This window comes from Aquarana catesbeiana, linkage group LG03, assembly GCF_042186555.1.
Source record: "Aquarana catesbeiana isolate 2022-GZ linkage group LG03, ASM4218655v1, whole genome shotgun sequence".
NCBI classification, from domain to species: Eukaryota; Metazoa; Chordata; class Amphibia; order Anura; family Ranidae; genus Aquarana; species Aquarana catesbeiana.
Genome location: NC_133326.1, coordinates 111,828,458 through 111,847,730, shown reverse-complemented (window position 1 = coordinate 111,847,730; position 19,273 = coordinate 111,828,458). Strand labels below are relative to the sequence as shown.

At 41.4% G+C, this 19,273-nt stretch overlaps 1 protein-coding gene across 6 annotated transcripts in view; it reads right to left on the bottom strand.

Annotated features, from left to right (window-relative positions):
• Positions 1–720: 720 nt before the first annotated feature.
• The window catches only part of ZNF609 (zinc finger protein 609), a 181,280-nt gene continuing 162,727 nt past the window's right edge, over positions 721–19,273 (bottom strand). For all 6 annotated transcript variants that reach the window (XM_073618983.1, XM_073618984.1, XM_073618981.1 and 3 more), the window contains 2 exons: positions 5,280–5,358; positions 721–2,691 (listed from right to left, as the gene is read on the bottom strand). In XM_073618983.1, coding sequence (XP_073475084.1) covers positions 5,285–5,358 — 74 coding nt within the window. In that variant the 3' untranslated portion in view covers positions 721–2,691; positions 5,280–5,284. The remainder of the gene's footprint in view (positions 2,692–5,279; positions 5,359–19,273) is intronic.

Sequence of the window (19,273 nt, the reverse complement as noted above, 5' to 3'; positions counted from 1 at the left end):
GGCAAACTTACAAAATCTGCAGGGGATCAAATAATTAATTCTCCCTACTGTATATCACAGTTAAAACCAGACAGAAGGTAACAGTACTTTAGGAAACCCTAAACTATGTAATAATCTTTGTTGTCTTCTACAGGCAACATCAATGAATTAACATGCATGCAGAAAATTAAAGCGATCTGTACAATATCTTTAGTGAGGTAAGCAAAACTGCCTGCACACTGAACACAGGCATTTACATGAAAACACTTGCTGGTTCAGCGAACAGCTGAGCCTTATAGCAAAGCATGTTTCACCTGAGGTCTGATATTCTCGCTAAGGGATGTGGGGGAAGCCATACAGTATTTCTGCCGTAAAGTACACATGTATTTTAAGCGTTTACCATTACAGAGCTCAGCTTTCCACATATGTAGACTTAAAAAAAATAATTTGCACACATACAGGAGACCACCACTTTGATAAACAAAAGCGTAATACAAACTTGTGTATTTTTTTTTCATTAAAACTGAAAGAAAAAAAATCAACTTTGCCACAAAGACTTAAAATCTGTATGCAAAAAAAAAGAAAAAAAATAGCTACATAACAGAAATATAACTTTACATCTTTATACAGATACGTACGAGGGTTGCCGAGGTGAGAAGGATTTTGTTCCCTAATCACCCACATTTAAGGTGTAAGGGGTAAAGTTTATTTCATATACAATAAGTTCTGTTTACAACCAAGCAATACAAAAGAACTTTATTGGAAAACTTCCAGAAAGGGTTAAATACATTTTTTTGTATTTTTATTGAAATTCCTTCAAGTCACCTCTTGGTATGAAGAGGTGTCACTACCAGAGAGTTGATGCCTAAAAAATGTTTTGATATCACTGTGCATCTTTATAGGGTGGTGGGAGATTGACATGACTCTCTGAGAATAATCCCCTTAAAGATTGCATTAAAAAAATAACAACTGGACAGTCCCAGATAAATGAAGTTGAACTGAACCAAGAACAGAGAGGTCACTGAGACAGTTTTGCTGGCAGAAGACAGAGTACTAGACATAGATGGTTACAGTACCAACGAGCTGTTGGAAAATAGCAGCAGTCTGGATGACCCCATAATGACAACTGTATGTCATCTTCTGCATTCTCAAAGTATGATGCGCTCGACTGAAAAACCTACTTTCTTTCACCTAAATATAATTTCCCATAACTGTATCTACAGGGAAAACAGTTTGACTTTACATGTATAAGACACTTAATGAAGGTCATGACTCATCTGGGATTCTCCTTATAGATATTTAAATACATTTTACTCCCTGTGGCCACAAAGGGATTTCTCATATGTGGTGATCACTTTACTGGAGTTACAAATGCTTTTATTGTTGCCATCTAAAATAAGTGTGCCTGTAAACACAACCCAGAATTCAACAAAGTGCATCTTTTTAACAGAGGGACACAATCCTTACAGGTTTTATCATTCTCTTGTATGAGAACACGTATCTCCTGCAGATAAACGGGTATACAATGTACTTTGCATGCTCTCTAATAAAAAATATTTTGAAATATTAAAAGGAAGGCCACCCAGTGGGGCTTTCTTGCTGATCCAAGACAAGCATCCTGCCATATTTAGTGGTTAAACAGATCTAAAATTCACATGTGAAATATATCTCCCCATTTTTAAGATTAGTGTCTTACAAAAGAACCTTACCAGGTATATACACACACACATTATACACAGCCAAAGGGCATAACTGGGAGTCCTGAATTGTGACATCAACGTCTTCATGCCTCTGCATAATTTTTATTAAAACTATTTCATTTGTCTGATTTTTTTTAGGGGATTATTAAAACAGGAGGTTAAGAGCTTTGTGGTTAATATTTGTGTTGTTCGATTAAGAAGAAAAAGCATTGGAGGGGACAAGTTGAGTAGTGCACCAGAACTGCTCAGACAGTGCAAAGTGACATTAACTTTTAGCCTGTAGGCGCACAAAAGGGTACCCTCTGCATCTCTAAGTGGTTGGCCATTGTAGCACAAAACACCAAGTTCTAGTAACTGCCATGACAAAATGCAGATATCAGATCAGAAAAGAGAAATAAGGAACTGAATGATATTGAAAATAAACAGCTCCAGAACAATCATTCCCAGAATGTTTTAAACATAACTGAATACCCCCATATTATGTAGATGCCATGTATGCAAAACCCTCCCTTGACCTGCGTAACCTGTGAAAATCAGATGCCTGAGCATGTGGTCAAAACAAATCTATAAACTGATGAGCCATGGTTGATGGAGTGTCAACGGGACAGGAACAAACTCGTCATAATAACTCGAAAATAACATTTAACCAAAGTCTGTAGGCACAGGATGCATTTTCCCGACCTTGAATGTTTCACAATTTGACTGAGGTGTTTGAAGCTGTGCACTCAGATGCACTATGAAAAAAAGGTTAAGTCTTCTCCTCACGGCCCAGTTCACTGGAGAAATGCAAGAATAAATACAGTCATGTTTTGCAAAACCAGGTCTCCATAGAATAGGAGGAGGAGAGCTGAGCTTTTGGAGGGGCAACAATTAGACTTGTGTGTCCTGGATCTGAAGAGGAACTGAAGAGCCCTTGGTGGAAACACCATTCAACTGCGCCAACTCATCCAGATGTGTCCTGTGATCCAGTCACATGACTTGTGTAGACAGGGACCTTGACAAAGATTTTTATCTGGAGAGAAAAAGAAGGCATAGTCAGAGTGGGACCCCTGAAACAAAATATGTTTAAAAGTAAACTTGAGGCAGATATAAAAACAAACCAATGCATGCAGTTATGTATTGCCATTTCAAATGCAGCTAATGTAAGCACTTGAATTTTACTTGTTATCAATCTCTTGTCTCTTTCATAGCAGCAGACTAAAGGGGGAGGGGGGGGTGGCAGACCTCAGACCTAGGGGCAGCTGTGATGTGCTATATGCACATTTGTTGATAGAGCAAGTGCTAACAGTGATGAAAAATCTGTATTCTGCAGGGTCTCCAGTGTCCAACTACAGGCTAGAGGTGTAGAGGTGACCCAAGGTACATTGCTTGAGTGCAGCAGGAAAAAATATAATTAACCTGGTCATGTCGTCTGTCGAGGTGGTGTAAACCCTGGGACTGGATGGATAGAAATATAAATGTGTGCAGTAAAACAACTCTCATATATGAATTTCAACTATATATTTAATTGCTTGTCTGGAGCTGGGTTTTAATCAATGGTTGTCTAGATGATGTAGAACAGATAGAGAAGGAGTGCAAGTCTGCACACCTATAGAGCATAAATTGTGCATAGTCCCTCTGCAAGACAAATTTCTTCACAGCCAAATTTTGCAGTTTCCCGCATGCTTCATTTTATTTCATCTTCTGGAGTAAAATAGACCTTGATTATCACACTGCCTGAAGGATGGGACAATGGCACCCAAATTGTTCTTTTCAACCTCTCATACTTTACTGGGTGAAAACAACGTAGAATCTAGTTGAAAATGTTAACCAGTACACTTCTCTCTTCTGGATACAAACACTTTAGTTTATTTCACAATCTGTTTTCAATAGTATATAGCGTTATTTTAACCGGTTCCCGACTGGTCGTTACACTGCGGTAGAATGGCGTAGCTGTACGTCGGCCCTTTAGGACTCTGTAGGAGGCACGTGCCCGGAGCAGATGCAAGTGCCCGGTGGGCGCGATGACCACCGGGCTTCCGCGGTCACTTGTGACAGAGCGAGAACCGGGATCTGTGTGTGTAAACACACAAATCCCGGTTCTCTCAGTGGAGAGGAGAGAAATTGTGTGTTCATACTAAGTATGAACACTGATCTCTCTCCTCCCCTAGTCAGTCCCATCCCCCCCAAAGTTAGAACACATCTAGGGAACACAGTTAACCCCTTGATCGCCCCTAGTGTTAACCCCTTCAGTGCCAGTGACAGGTATACAGTAATCAGTGCATTTTTATAGCACTGATCACTGTATAATTGACAGTGGTCCCAAAAGTGTCCAATTTGTCCGCCGCAATATCGCAGTCCCGACAAAAATCGCAGATCATCGCCATTACTAGTAAAAAATAAATAAATAATAAAAATTACATACATCTATCCCTATTTTGTAGACGCTATAACTTTAGCGCAAACCAATCAATATACGCTTATTGCGATTTTTTTTACCAAAGAATACATATCGGCCTAAACTGAGGAAAAAATTTGTTTTTTGGAAAAAAAATGGGATATTTATTATAGCAAAAAGTAAAAAATTTTTTCAAAATTTTCGCTCTTATTTTGTTTATAGCACAAAAAATAAAAAACGCAGAGGTGACCAAATACCACCAAAACAAAGCTCTATTTGTGGGAAAAAAGGGACGTGATTTTTTTGGGTACAGCATCGCACGACAGCGCAATTGTCAGTTAAAGCAATGCGATGCCGTATTGCAAAAAATGGCCTGGTCATTGAGCAGCCAAATCTTCCAGGGCTGAAGTGCTTAAACAGGTGGATGTGCTCAGCAAATTTTACCTTTGACTTTACCTCACAGAGAGGTTTTTTTTGTGAGCAGATGTGGAAAGACTGATCAAAACTGCATATTTTTGATATTACCATGCTATATGCACAACTGATATTGCCAATTAAACAGTAATTCATTACAGAAAATTTCAGGGTTGAGATGTTCAAGTTAAAGAGGCAATAATTTATAAGCACTATTTTATACTGTACAAAATTATTATTTTTTTTTAAAATAGTATTTGCATTTTCTTGTACAACAAAAAAACTTGAGATACAAATAAAATCAAGCAGTTATAGGACCACTTATTGTCAGTAATCAGTACAGATGTGACGAATAGTCTGTAACAGAAGTTTGTAACAGATGTTTGTAACATTATAAACGATCAGGATAGGATGATCAAGCATCTAAACGCATCAATAGGTACATGATCACATTTGTTAGACTGCACATTTTATATATATATATATATATATATATATATATATATATATATATATATATATATATATACTCCATACACATGAAGTCTTCATAGGTGTCAGTGATGCTCTTTCTACTCAAAACAAGACAGAAAGCTTGTGTGCTTTTTGCTAGACAGCTAGGAAAGCTGCCAGACATCCAAGAACCATTATATGATGTTGTATGACAATAGCCTGTACACAAATTTAGATATTTAGGTAAACTGTCTGAAGGACATGAGTTTCAGGATACAAGTAAAGGTGCAGCTAAACCAAAAAAAAAACTTTAAAATTTGAATACTAAACATTGGCAGAATAACTAGAAAACTTACAATTTTCACCTCCGCGGGGGTGGGTAAAGTGATGGAGCGGAACCCTGCTGACTTGCTACAATGGGTGTAGATGACAAACCTGCAATCAGAAAAAGGTACTTAAATATGATATATATTTTTTTAAATCTGGAAATTAAGACAAAACCTTTGCCCCCCTTTAAAATAGAGTGAGGAAGAATAGGAACCATTGGGCTTTTATTGCTATCTGAATTCTTGCTTTGAAAAATTTCCCCTCATTTCCAGTCCAGGTGGCCCCTGACTCTTGAAACAAAAACCTCACAAAGTTAACGGACCAGAATTTTTCCCCACTTCAAAAATAGGAAATACATTTGGCTGGAGTTTCATTTTAATGTTTTAGACTACTATACCGTTAGAAAGTGAAATCTTGTGACTAAACAAAACAACTCTTCAAAGTACAGGCGTGGACAAAAGTTTTGAGAATGACACAAATATTAATTTTCACAAAGTCTACTGCTTCAGTGTTTTTAGATCTTTTTGTTAGATGTTACTAGGATACATTGAAGTAGAATTACAAGCAATTCATAAGTGTCAAAGGCATTTATTAACAATTACATTATGTTTATGCAGAGTCAATATTTGGAGTGTTGACCCTTCTTTTTCTCGTCAAACTTGTTTATTATTTAAATATAACAAAGATTGACAAATTGAGTACATACAAGGATGGTGGTACAATATTCATTTAGCAATAAAGCTAAACATTTCGATTTACGAACAGGGTGAGTATATAACAATGTAAAAATGTGAGTAGAGCAACAAATAAAGCAATAATATTACATCAAAAGCATTAGAAAATTCCATCAGAAGGAAAAAAGTAACCTAGTGACTGTTGGTTCATTTTGCAAGAGCAGTAATAAGGAGATCAATCGGATAGGTATATATTAAAAACAGAAGAGATAATGTGTATATAAGTACCACACAATATTAAAAGAAAGGTAGAAAACAAAAAATAGGAGTAGAGAGAGAGAAGAGGGTAGAAAAAAGGGGGAAGGGAGGATTTACAAGTGGTGATGCGATCCCAAATGAATAGAAATTATAGTCAAGGCAAATGGAGTAAAATTATCAAGGCAATAATAGTGTGTCATCAAAGTCTGGAGGTAAACAATGCTTAACCCAAGGAAGCCAGTTTGCATGAAGAGCTTCAAAAAACACAGTCACTTCCAGCGCTAATAGCTCTTCCAAGGTGTGGAGTAACAGATATCAAATAAAATGGTGGTGTGAAAGGTATGTATGGTATCCAAAACTGGGTTGATGCTGCCTTTCTCAGATGGGGTAATCCGAAAGGAACTACAAGAAAAACAGAAATGGAAGGCGCGCACACCTAGTGCATTACCAAAGATAATTTAATAATAAAAATGTTTTATATAAAAGTGGGTACTCACAAAATGCAACTGAAAAAAGGCCATAAAAACAATGCATGGACATGCACAAAACATGGGGTGCAGCTAACGCGTTTTGTGGGCGCACCCCCTTCCTCAGAGCTAGGGTGTCAGTTGCATTTTGTGAGTACCCACTTTTATATAAAACATTTTTATTATTAAATTACCTTTGGTAATGCACTAGGTGCGCGCGCCTTCCATTTCTGTTTTTCATGAATAAGAACTTTATTAGTTCTGTGTATGGTTTCAGCAAGAATTAAATATTTAGTTTTCCATGCCTTAGCAATGGTTTGTTTTGCGGCTGTTCGGAACTGTAAAAGAAGGCGAAATTGATTGTGTGTGATCCCATCAGGTTTCAGGTTTAATAGGGCTGTAGAAGGATTGGGCTGTATAGATGTATCAAAGATGTTGCCTTCCAGAATTTTTGGGCAATCCCACCAAATATGAAGTTGAGTGCCAGACTGAAGTTGAACAGCCATGAAAACAAGCTCCAGGTTAGATAGAAACATATTTTGATATTCTAGCGGGAACCAAATACCAACGGGTTGGCACCTTAAAGTTAGTTTCCACAGCAATGACATTAGAAGAAGCAGACTTAGTGGCAAGCCGGACCAGATGACAATTCGGTAGCATTAAATGAGCAATTAAGGTCTGGTTCCCATTTGAAGACATATGAGGGGTGACCAGTGTTGGTACTAGCTAAAATTTTCTTATAGAGAAAGCAAACAAGTCCTCTAGCATGAGGGTCAGAAATACACATGCGTTCAAACCACGACATCTAGGATAGTTAGGAGTTGGAATTGAGATAAGGCTGGAAATTTTTTTTGATTTGCAAATATGGGAACAGTTCAAATTAAGGGAGTCCAAATTTATCACACAAAGTAAAAAAAGAATGTATGGAGGAGGCAGATACCAAATGATATAAAAAACGGGATAAATTAGCTGTATTCCATGCTTGGAAAGAATTAGGAGCGATCCAGGCAGGGTAAAAGGTGGGATTTTTAACAAAAGAAAGAAGCGGTAAATGCGGAGGTTGAAGGCCAAGAGAAGTTTTGAATCTGTCCCAGATGGATAAAGAATGTTTTGTGATAGGATTGCGAATAAAAGTATGATCAGTTGGTCAACAGTTAGATACTGAAATAGGGTCACAGTCAATAGACTCAACTGTCACCCACAAAAGGAATTTCTTTAATTGCATGGTATTTTGGTAATTGTGCGCGGCGTGCAGCACGATAGCAGAAATATTTAGGAGACCTAAACCTCGAAAGCATTGTGGGAGACAGAGTAGATTTAGAGGTTCGGGGTTTCGTTTTATCCCAGATAAAAGGAGATAATTCTGCGCTGTACAAGTTGTAAAAAATTAGATGGAACTGGGATGGGCAAGACTCTAAAAAGATATAAAAACTTGAGTAATATAGCCATCTTAATTACATACATTTTGCCTATCCAGGATAGAGGGATAGATGACCATTGTGATAATAATTCAGTAACCTGTTTTAGTAATGGAGGAAAGTTAGCTGAGTAGAAGTCAGTTATCTTAGGAGTGAGTTGTATTCCTAGGTATGGAAGTCTATTAGGTGTCCAAGATAAGGGAAGTGAATCTTTAGCAAGCTGAAGGTCTGAAGGAGGCAAGATAACTGTTGAGTGCAGTCGATTTTTGATAGTTAACTGTTAAGTCCGAAATGTGTGCAGAATGGTTTAGGATAGAGAGGAAATTAGGTGCTTTGATATGGGGAGATCACATGAAGAGTAAGATATCATCTGCAAAAAGACATACTTTATGGTGACATCCATATAATTCAATACCTTTTATGTTTGGATCAAATCTAATTAAACGGGCCAAGGGTTCAATAAGGAGTGCAAATAGGAGGGGGGGAAGAGGGAGGACATCCTTGACGGGTGCTTCTTCCAATAGGGAAAGGGTCTGATTTAAAACCAGCATATTTGATAAATGCATTCAGCTTGTTATATAAGGATGAAATCCCCTTCAAGAAATGCAGTCCAAACCCCCATTTGTGAAGACTATATTGTAAGTGTGGCCATGAGACAGTGTCAAATGCTTTTCTTATATCGAACGATAGATAAAAAAAAACACGCAGGTAGAAGGTAGACGTCTCTACGAATATTAACACTTGCTTGGCGCAAGGGGATAAACTCAACTTGATCTCGATGAACAAGTTTGCCTATTACTTGATTCAAGCGGGTCGCAAGTATTTTAGCTAAAAGTTTAAGTGCCCTGTATAGAAGTGGTTATTATTGACATTATACACCTTCCTGCCCAGATCAATTTTCAGCTTTCAGTGCTATCACACTTTGAATGATAATTGTGCGGTCATGCGAAGCTCTACTCAAACAAAATTTTTATAATTTTTTTCCCCCACAAATAGAGCTTTCTTTTGGTGGTAAGTGATCACCTCTGGGGTTTTTATTTTTTGCACTACAAATACAAAAAGCAGTAAATTTCTGTTACAAAACTTTGTAAATAACTAAGTTTTCTCCTTCACCGATGAGGCTGCACCGATTGGCACTGATGAGGTGGCACTTAAATGCAGCACTGATAGGTGGAACTTAGGGGTGCACTGAATGGGTTTTTTGGTGTGGAAACTGATACTGAAAATCAGAGACAGCGGACATGGTACAAGAGATGGTCAGAGACTGCGGACATGGTACAGGAGATGGTCAGAGACTGCGGACATGGTACAGGAGATGGTCAGAGACTGCGGACATGGTACAGGAGATGGTCAGAGACTGCGGACATGGTACAGGAGATGGTCAGAGACTGCGGACATGGTACAGGAGATGGTCAGAGACTGCGGACATGGTACAGGAGATGGTCAGAGACTGCGGACATGGTACAGGAGATGGTCAGAGACTGCGGACATGGTACAGGAGATGGTCAGAGACTGCGGACATGGTACAGGAGATGGTCAGAGACTGCGGACATGGTACAGGAGATGGTCAGAGACTGCGGACATGGTACAGGAGGTGGTCAGAGACTGCGGACATGGTACAGGAGGTGGTCAGACTGTGGACATGGTACAGGAGGTGGTCAGACTGCAGACATGATACAGGAGATCAATGCAGCCTACCTGTGCCCGTCATGCAGCCCGCGTGTGCCTACAAGATGCAGCCTGCCAGTGCCTACAAGATGCAGCCTGCCAGTGCCTACAAGATGCAGCCTGCCAGTGCCCGTCATGCAGCCTTCTAGTTCCTGTCATGCAGCTTGCCAGTGCCCGTCATGTAGCCTGCCAGTTCCCGTCATGCAGCTTGCCAGTTCCCGTCATGCAGCTTGCCAGTGCCCGTCATGCAGCCTGCCAGTTCCTGAATCAGAGCGGCGATCTCCGTGTGTCACGGAGCTGCATTTGATTTGCCGGGTCGCAGTAACGATGTCCCGGCTCCAGTAATCACGTCACACTGATTCAATGTCCCACCATTGGATCAGTGTGCTGTCTGTCACAGGAGGCGGGACATTGTTACTGCGGTCTGTGTAGTTAAGCTCCATGACACACGGAGATCGCGGTGAGGAGGGAGGGAAGGGAGGAGGAGAAGAGAGGAGAGGACTGTGGCGCTCCGCACCAGAAGGACACCCCTGTAATGGGCGGCACCAGGGACGGGGCCGTGCCCCGTTTTCAGCGTCATTATCGGTGTGATTTCTCTTTCGGCGAAGTGCCGAAAACGCTATTTACGGCTGATATGTTTCAGCCGTGGAAATTTCGGTGCATCCCTAGTGGAACTGATAGGCGGCACCGATGGGCACTCATAGGTGGCACTGATAGGCAGCACTGATCAGAGGCGCTGGCAGGCAGCACTGATGGGCAAAGAGTGCCATCCCTAATGGGCAATGATCGCCATCCCTGGTGGGCTCTAGTGGGCTTACCTGGTGGTCATGGGTGGGCATCCCTGGTGGCCACCCTTGGGGGGGGGGGGGCTGCACTGATAATCAATCAATGCAGACCCCCCGTCAGGAGAGCAGCCGATTTGTCAGTGTGAGTAGAGCATAAGCCGATACACGGCTTTTCCTGTTTACATGTGATCAGCTGTGATTGGACACAGCTGATCACGTGGTAAACAACCTCCATCAGTGGCTCTTTACCATGATCGGAGATGCGGTGTGTTAGACTGACACCACACCACCGATCACCGCGATCGCGGCTTATGCTGCTGGACATCAGGATAATGCTATATGGCGCACGGGAAGTGGTTAAGAAGCGAAATAGGACAGTAATTTGAAGAGGTTGTATCAGATTTAGATTCTGAACGAAAAGAGTGTCCCCTCAACAACGTATTGGAGGACTCAGTTAGGATAGGAGATAATATATCAGGAAATTTCTTGTAGTAGGAAGCAGAAAATCCTGGGCTGGGACGTTTATTACGTTTTAAGGCCTTAAAGCTGCAATGACTTCTGTTGCAGATATGGGAATGAGGTAGCAGCCTCCAGGATCTTTAATTTCAGATGAAAGTACAAATGGAGTTGTACAGTGAATAGCTATAAGAGCACCTTGTTGTTTAGTAGCTGCTGTGGCTGTATACACCTTCCGATAAGAGGAGCTAAAAAAACTTAGGAGTAGATTATTCAGTAAAATGGTTTTCCTGTAGGCAAAGATTGTGGATTTTAGCTGCGGGCAAATGCGAAATGCTTTAGTGCGTTTTTGTGGTATAGTAAGATCTTGGACATTTAGGGTAAAAATGTTTAAGGGGGCCATATTGGTAATCTAAGGAGTTGCATAATAAAAATTAAGTTCTGAATGTAGGATCGCACACAATTCAGTATAGGGGGTAAGAAAAAGGGAAGGCTGGAAGAAAAGGAAAGGAATTGGCTCTTGTCGAGCAGATATTACTAAGATTTGTAAAATAATAGAGCTAGTAGCTCAACAGAACAGCGTACTGGGGGAGTGACAAGCGGTCCACCAGAGGCCAAAGAGCTACCGTCAGAAGCCCACAAATAAATGGGGATCCGAGGGTAGCAAACTTCAGGCGCTAAAACACCACCAAAGGGAATACTGCCAACAATGAAAAGTAATACATAAATAGAAATTATACCATTGTAGGGCTGCAACCAACGATTATTTACATAATCGATTAGTTGGCCGATTATTGTCTCAATTAATCTGTTAATAACCTTAAAAAAAAATTGTGGTGTATAATTTAGTTAATATGTAAAGTTTTTTAAAAAAAGGCAATTTATTCTTAACTATCTCTGTGCAGTGGTAAATATAAATAACCAACTATATGGTTAGGGAGCAAAACATCTAATCCCCTCTGAGAATAACAGACAGAAGAGATATACTGTATAAACTATTAGAAGAGAGATATACTGTATATACTATTAAAAGGTGAATCTGGTAAAAATCAGACTCAGAGATCAAATTTTTTTTTATTTAAAAAAACAATGAATGTCTTCCTTCAAAAAAAAATATATAATTTTAAGAACGTTCGTTCCATTTTCTAATCGTTAGTGGGGTCAAATCGACATTCATTTTCAACCAGTGACGGGAAAATTTGTAAATAGCAAACATCTTGGTCAAAGGAATTTTCAGACAGACAGTGTATGTGGTTTTCGTTCAGAAATTACATTGTTTTTAAAAACAGAATGTTAAAAACAAGTGAAAATTTCAAACATTCTTTCATTCAGCGAATGTACAAAGATCGGTACACACCTATGCAGTTTGCTTTTGATCTGTTTCTGCAGTGCTTTTTGCATTATGTCAAAGAAAACACCACAGATGACCTCAGTAAAGGTACAGTGCCTTGCAAAAAAGTATTCACCCCCTTGGCTTTTTACCTATTTTGTTACATTACACCCTTTAGTTCAATTTTTTTTATCTGAATTATATGTGATGGATCAGAACACAATAGTCTAAGTTGGTGAAGTAAAATTAGAAAAATATATACATAAAACTATTTTTCAGAAATAAAAAACAGATAATTGGCATGTCCGTATGTATTCACCCACTTTGTTATGAAACGCATAAAAGGCTCTGGTGCAACCAGTAACCTTCAGAAGTCACACAATTAGTGAAATGATGTCCACCTGTGTGCAATCTAAGTGTCACATGATCTGCCATTACATATACACACCTTTTTGAAAGGCCCCAGAGGCTGCAACACATAAGCAAGAGGCACCACTAATCAAACAAACACTGCCATGAAGACCATGGAACTCTCCAAACAAGTAGGGGACAATGTTGTTGAGAAGTACAGGTCAGGGTTAGGTTATAAAAAAAAAATCTAAATCTTTGATGGTCCCTAGGAGCACCATCAAATCTATCATAACCAAATGGAAAGAACATGGCACAACTGCAAACTTGCCAAGAGATGGCCGCACACCAGAACTCACGGACAGGGCAAGAAAGGGCATTAATCAGAGAGGCAGCACAGAGACCTAAGGTAACCCTGGAGGAGCTGCAGAGTTCCACAGCAGAGACTGAAGTATCTGTACATAGGACGACAATAAGTCGTACGCTCCATAGAGGTGGGCTTTATGGCAGAGTGGCCAGAAGAAAGCCATTACTTTCAGCAAAAACCAAAATGGCACGTTTTGAGTTTGCGAAAAGGCATGTGGGAGACTCCCAAAATGTATGGAGGAAGGTGCTTTGGTCTGATGAGACTTGAGTGGTTTAAGGGGAAACATGTAAATGTGTTGGAATGGCCTAGTCAAAGCTCAGACCTCAATCCAATAGAAAATCCGGGGTCAGACTTAAAGATTGCTGTTCACAAGCGCAAACCATCCAACTTGAAGGAGCTGTAGCAGTTTTGCAAGGAGAAATGGGCAAAAATCCCAGTGGTAAGAAGTGGCAAGCTCATAGAGACTTATCCAAAGCAACTTGGAGCTGTGATAGCCGCAAAAGGTGGCTCTACAAAGTATTGATTTTAAGGGGGTGAATAGTTATGCACATTGACTTTTTCTGTTATTTTGTCCTATTTGTTGTTTGCTTCACATTAATAAAAAAAAAAAAAAACACACATCTTCAAAGTTGCGGGCATGTTCTGTAAATTAAATGATGCAAATCCTCAAACTACGCATGTTAATTCAAGGTTGTGAGGCAACAAAACATGAAAAATGCCAAGGAGGGTGAATACTTTTGCAAGGCACTATATAGTGTGGGAGGGTCACAAGGCGGTAGTCAGAGGGGAACTGATCTCCTAAAGCTCCAAGCTCAAAAAAACGCAACGGTTCTTGATGCCCTCCAAAAGGCAGAACTCCAACATAAATATAGCAGAGACCCTAAGGCACTGAAGAAACTGTTCTTGCGGATGTTATATCGCCAAGCACATAAGCAAGCTAGATACAGGTCTCAAATACTATGAACATGGCAATAAATGTGGTTGTATGCTCGCAAGGGCTCTTCGAAAGAAGCCCGCTCAGGTATACGTACAGAAGCTATACTCCCCCTCAGGCGAAATTGTGGTCCAGTCTTCTAAAATTGCCTCAGGGTTTCAGGAAAATTACTCCCAACTGTACAACTTAACCCCTGACCTGCCCCTGAACGCTCAGGTGACCAGATCGGTGGTCATCCAGGAATATCTGGCTTCGGCTGATGTTCCTCCCTTAAAGTAGAGTTCCACCCAAAAATGGAACTTCCACTTTTTGGAATCCTCCCCCACCTCCGGTGTCACATTTGGCACCTTTCAGGGGGGAGGAGGGAGCAGATACCGGTCTAATACAGGTATTTGCTCCCACTTCCTGGCATAGCTCACCGCGGCACTTGCGGTGACCTATGCCACTTCCGGCGCTTACCCCGTCCTCCCCCGCTGTATTCTGTGAGACACAGAACACAGCAGGGACCTGAGAAGATGCAGTGCGACTCGCGCATGTGCAGTAGGGAACCAGGAAGTGAAGCCACGCGGCTTCACTTCCTTATTCCCTTACCGAGGATGGCGGTGGCAGCAGCCGAGAGCCGAAGGACGGCTCGGCTTCGGCTGCCAACATCGCGGGGACAGGTAAGTGTCCATATATTAAAAGTCAGCAGCTGCAGTATTTGTAGCTGCTGGCTTTTAATATTTTTTTTTCAGCGAACCTCCGCTTTAACCACAGATCAATGCGCCACGCTGGAGCTACCGATTAGATCGAGCTAACAGTGAACAGTCCTTTCCCAACGGGAAAAGCCCTGGACCTGATGGATACGCCAAGGTATATTATAAGGCTTTCCTTCCCCTCTTGGTGACCCCTATGTCTAGTTACTTTAACTCCATAGCTGAGGGCAATACTATCCCCCCAGATGCGCTGCTGGCTCACATCTCAGTACTTCCAAAAGAAGGCAAAGACCCTACTGTCCCCCAGAGTTACCACCCCATATACCTCCTTAACGTTGACGTTAAAATCCTGGCAAAAATTCTAGCGAACAGGCTGAAACACCTTACGCCCCATATCATCCACCCCGAACAAACAGGATTTATTACAGGGAGGGAAGCTAGAGACAATTCCATTAGGGCAATACAACTTATCTATTGGGCCCGTGCCTGTCCCGACCATAAGCCTTATATAATTCTATCGATGGATGCTGAAAAGGCTCTCAACCGAGTTGATTGGTCATATCTGCGAGCGGTGTTAGAGACCCAGGGGTCAGGACCACGTATGCCGACATCAATTATGGCCCTATACTCCACTCCTTGTGGTCAGGTCAAGGTAAATGGGGTGCTATCCTCCCAGTTCCCAATCAGGAATGGCATGAGACAGGGGTGTCCCCTCTCACCCCTCCTTTTCGTCTTGGTATTAGAGCCATTACTAAGTACCGTAAGAGCAAATGCAGATATAAAAAGGTCTGAAGGTTGGCAATGCTGAACATAAGCTATCAGCACATGCTGATGATGTGCTAGTTCCACCTTTTGGAACCCCTGATCTCATTGCCAAACCTGATGAGAGAACTTAAGCATTTTGGACTGCTTTCCAATTTCAAGATTAAGTTCTCAGTCAGAAATCCTGCCCATTCAACTGACCCCCTCCCTGGCAAGTAGCTAGCAGGCCACCTTTCCTTTTACCTGGGCCAGGTTCTCTTTTTGGTATTTGGGCATACAGCTAACAGTTCGTTTCGATAACCTTCATGCTGCCAACTCAAATCCCCCCGCTTGACGCGGTCAAGAGAGACCTTTCACAATGGACTAAGACCGCCTTCACGTGGTTAGGTCGAATAATCATCATAAAAATTAACATTCTGCCACGCATACTTTTCTTCCTACAGATGCTACCGAAACCCCTGAGACTTCTTTACCCGGATGTCTAGCATGCTGTCTGGGTTTGTGTGGAACGCACGGAAACCCAGAATAGCTTTGAGAGTGCTAAAGCGCCCGAAACAGGCAGGTGGATTGGGAGTCCCGGACATACAAAAGTATTATAGGGCTATTGCTCTTCAGAGGATCCTCAATTGGCGTTTCCACACTCATTTCAAGCAATGGGTCCCCCTGGAGAAACGTTTGGCAGGGAGAAATCTAACGTTCGCACCGTGGCTGTCCCGGGAACACAGGGGGGCTGTCTGACACCACCATCCCACTGACGGCCCGTGCTATTTCAGTCTGGGAACAAATCAACCCAATCCGTGTCCCCGCTGGGTGGGTTTCTGTTGTTCCCTCCTGGCGAACAGAAGACCTTTTTCTGCCCCTGAGTGGATGATGGCAACGCCAGTTGTGGTAAACTTATGAGGAATGGTAGACTACTGAGTTTTGAAACCCTACAGGCCAGACAGTGACTCCCGGATTAATTTTTGGAGGTACAGACAGCTTCACCACTTTTTTGAGATCCATGGCCACTCTATAAGACATTTCTCTCACGCCCTTTGAACATCTCTTTGTGGAGGACGACCCGATACCCCACATGGTCTCGGAACTGTACCGCCTGCTAAGCTCCACTACACATGACTCTAAACCACATGGGCATGGGAAAGAGACCTAGGGCGCCAACCTCGGTGCGGCTCGCTCAATGCAGATCTGAAGATTCTACATAAGAATACAGGTATGCTCCAGTCAACTCTTTTCCCTAACCTCTCTTCTCCTTTTTTTTTTTGGAACAAAGTAAACACTCCTTGTTACGGGGGTTTGGATCTCCACTTCACTCACATTGTAATAGCTTGACTTAAAGCTCTAGTGCCTTACCGCTGGAGGGGAGGCCTCCATACCAGGGGATGGCATCGCTTTTCCCTTTCAGGACCAGATGTTTACCACAGGCACTCCTGACCCAGATGGTGCTAGGAGAGGTTAGCTGGAGGCTAATTTGCCCCTCCCTTTCCTGGTATCACTGCCAACAGAACGCCCTATATCCCTTTTAGAATTTCCAGCAACGTGGATGAGCTTAGTGTTGGCTGTAGGGCTTGCCACAGACCCCATATATATCCTTATGTATCTTTAGGATATTGTCAAGCATTGTTCTCCTTATCCCTTTACTTTATTCCCCTGCTTGTTTCTATATACTTTTTTCTCTTTTTGAAACATGTCTATTTGGGTTTAGTCCTTGACTATCTGAAACTGTTTGCTGTAACGTGAATTTTGTCCTAAATAAAGGATTATACAAAAAAAAAATAGACCAGCAGAAAAATAAGGCGTTAAACAATAGAAAAGGTTTGCATTGCATTGAGTTCTAAACTGGTAAGTAAAAAATAAAAAAAGTTTACCAAACATCTAGTTAGTTGGAAGTTAAAGATATAAAAGTACCTGACATTGAGTCAAACAAAAAGAAAAAAGTTAGTCCTTAGAGTCCTCAGAAGTTGGCGTAGGAGAAGAAAAACGACCACGGCGACTTTTATTTCCTTCAGTACCAGCTGATTTTTGCAGGGGACGGGTAACCATTCAATTTCGTGCGTTGCTTTGGTTGAAAGGGCATTCTAGAAGCTGGATGTTTTGTAAAGAAGATTGGAGTTCTTCAGCAAAATGGCAGATATATTTAGATCCTTGATAAGTGAAGCAAATTAAAAATGGAAAGCCCCATCGATGGGAGATTTGCTGTCGCTGTAAAACTTGAAGAAGTGGCTTCAAAGCCTGACGCTTAGAGGTGGTGAGTTGAGATAGATAAGCAAAAAGTTGATAGGTATGTCTCTGGAAAATCAGTGAATCTTTTGCTCTAGCAGCATCTAAACGTTGCTCCTTGGTACGGAAATAGTGAAACATGGCGTTAATATCACGCAGTGGTCCATCAGCTTTGTGAGGGCTCTATGAACCCTATCCATCTCCATTCGCTCGACTGGTATGGAAGGCTGTAGATCTTGAAATATGGCTAGCATAGTGGCTTGCAAATCACTGACAGATTCAGGTATTCCATGTATACGGATGTTGAAACGACGGGCCCTATTTTCGTAAACTTCTAAACAAGATTGAAGGACTACGTTTTCCTCTTTGAGGTTTTCAAATTCAACTGCATAAGCCCGGGTGTTATTTTCAAGCTCCTCAACTCGCAGTGCGTTGACCCAGTTCTCTGATTCCCCTAGTCAGACTATTTATTATATGATCTGAGGTCTGTTTAACCGCTTGGTGACCAGCCCCTGCAGTTATGCTGCGGAAGGTTGGCTCGGCTTCGCAAATCGCCGTAGGTGTATGTCAGGCTCATACACAGTGATCTGTGGGCATGCCCCAGATTGGCCAGAGGGGGAGCCAATCAGCGGGTCCGGTGAACTCGATGTCTGCTGGCCGCCCACGATCGTTCCCAGCAGTGACAGAACAGGGATCTGCCAAAGTAAACAAGGCAGATCTCCGTTCTGTCAGGGAATGACACATAGATCCGGTCTTTCTGCTATGCAGAAAAAAGGATTTGTGTGTTGTCCCAGGCAGCACATCCCCCATACAGTAAACACACTGAGGGAATACATTTAACCCCTTGATTGCCCCTGATGTTAACCCCTTCCCTGCCAGTAACATTAGTACAATGTCAGTGCATATTTTTAGCACTGATCACTGTAATAATGTCACTGGTTCCCAAAAAAGTGTCAAAAAATGTCAGTTAGCTTTTCGATCCGCCTGCCGCAATGTCGCAGTCCCGCTAAAAATCACAGGTCACCACCATTACTAGTTAAAAAAAATTAAAAATTACATAAATCTATCCCCTATTTTGTAGACGCTATAACTTTTGCGCAAACCAATCTACGCTTATTTTTTTTTATTTTAACAAAAATATGTAGCAAAATACAAATTGGCCTAAATTGCTGAAGAAACTAGATTGAAAAAAAAAAAATTATTGCGTGTGTTTTATAGCAGAAAATATTTGTTTGTTTTTTTCCAAAATTTACGGTCTTTTTTTGCTTATAGCGCAAAAAATAAAAATCGCAGAGGTGATCAAATACCATCAAAAGAAAGCTCAATTTGTGTGTGTGTGTGTGTGGGGGGACACAATTTTATTTGTAGTACAACGTAGCACGCCTGCGCAATTGTCAGTTAAAGCGACGCAATGCCATATCGCAAAAAAATTGCCTGGTCAGGAAGTGAGTTAATCCTTCTGGGCTGAAGTGGTTAAGGGCTTTGTGAAGCATTTTTTCAAACTGCCTCAGAACAGAATAATGAGCATAGTCTGTAAAAAATTTAATTTGTGAAGTTTGTATAGATGAATCTAAATCATATTTCCCCTGTGCTGCCACAGATACTTTAGAGCGCCGAGAGGATTTGTGAGTGTGAGGTACCAGG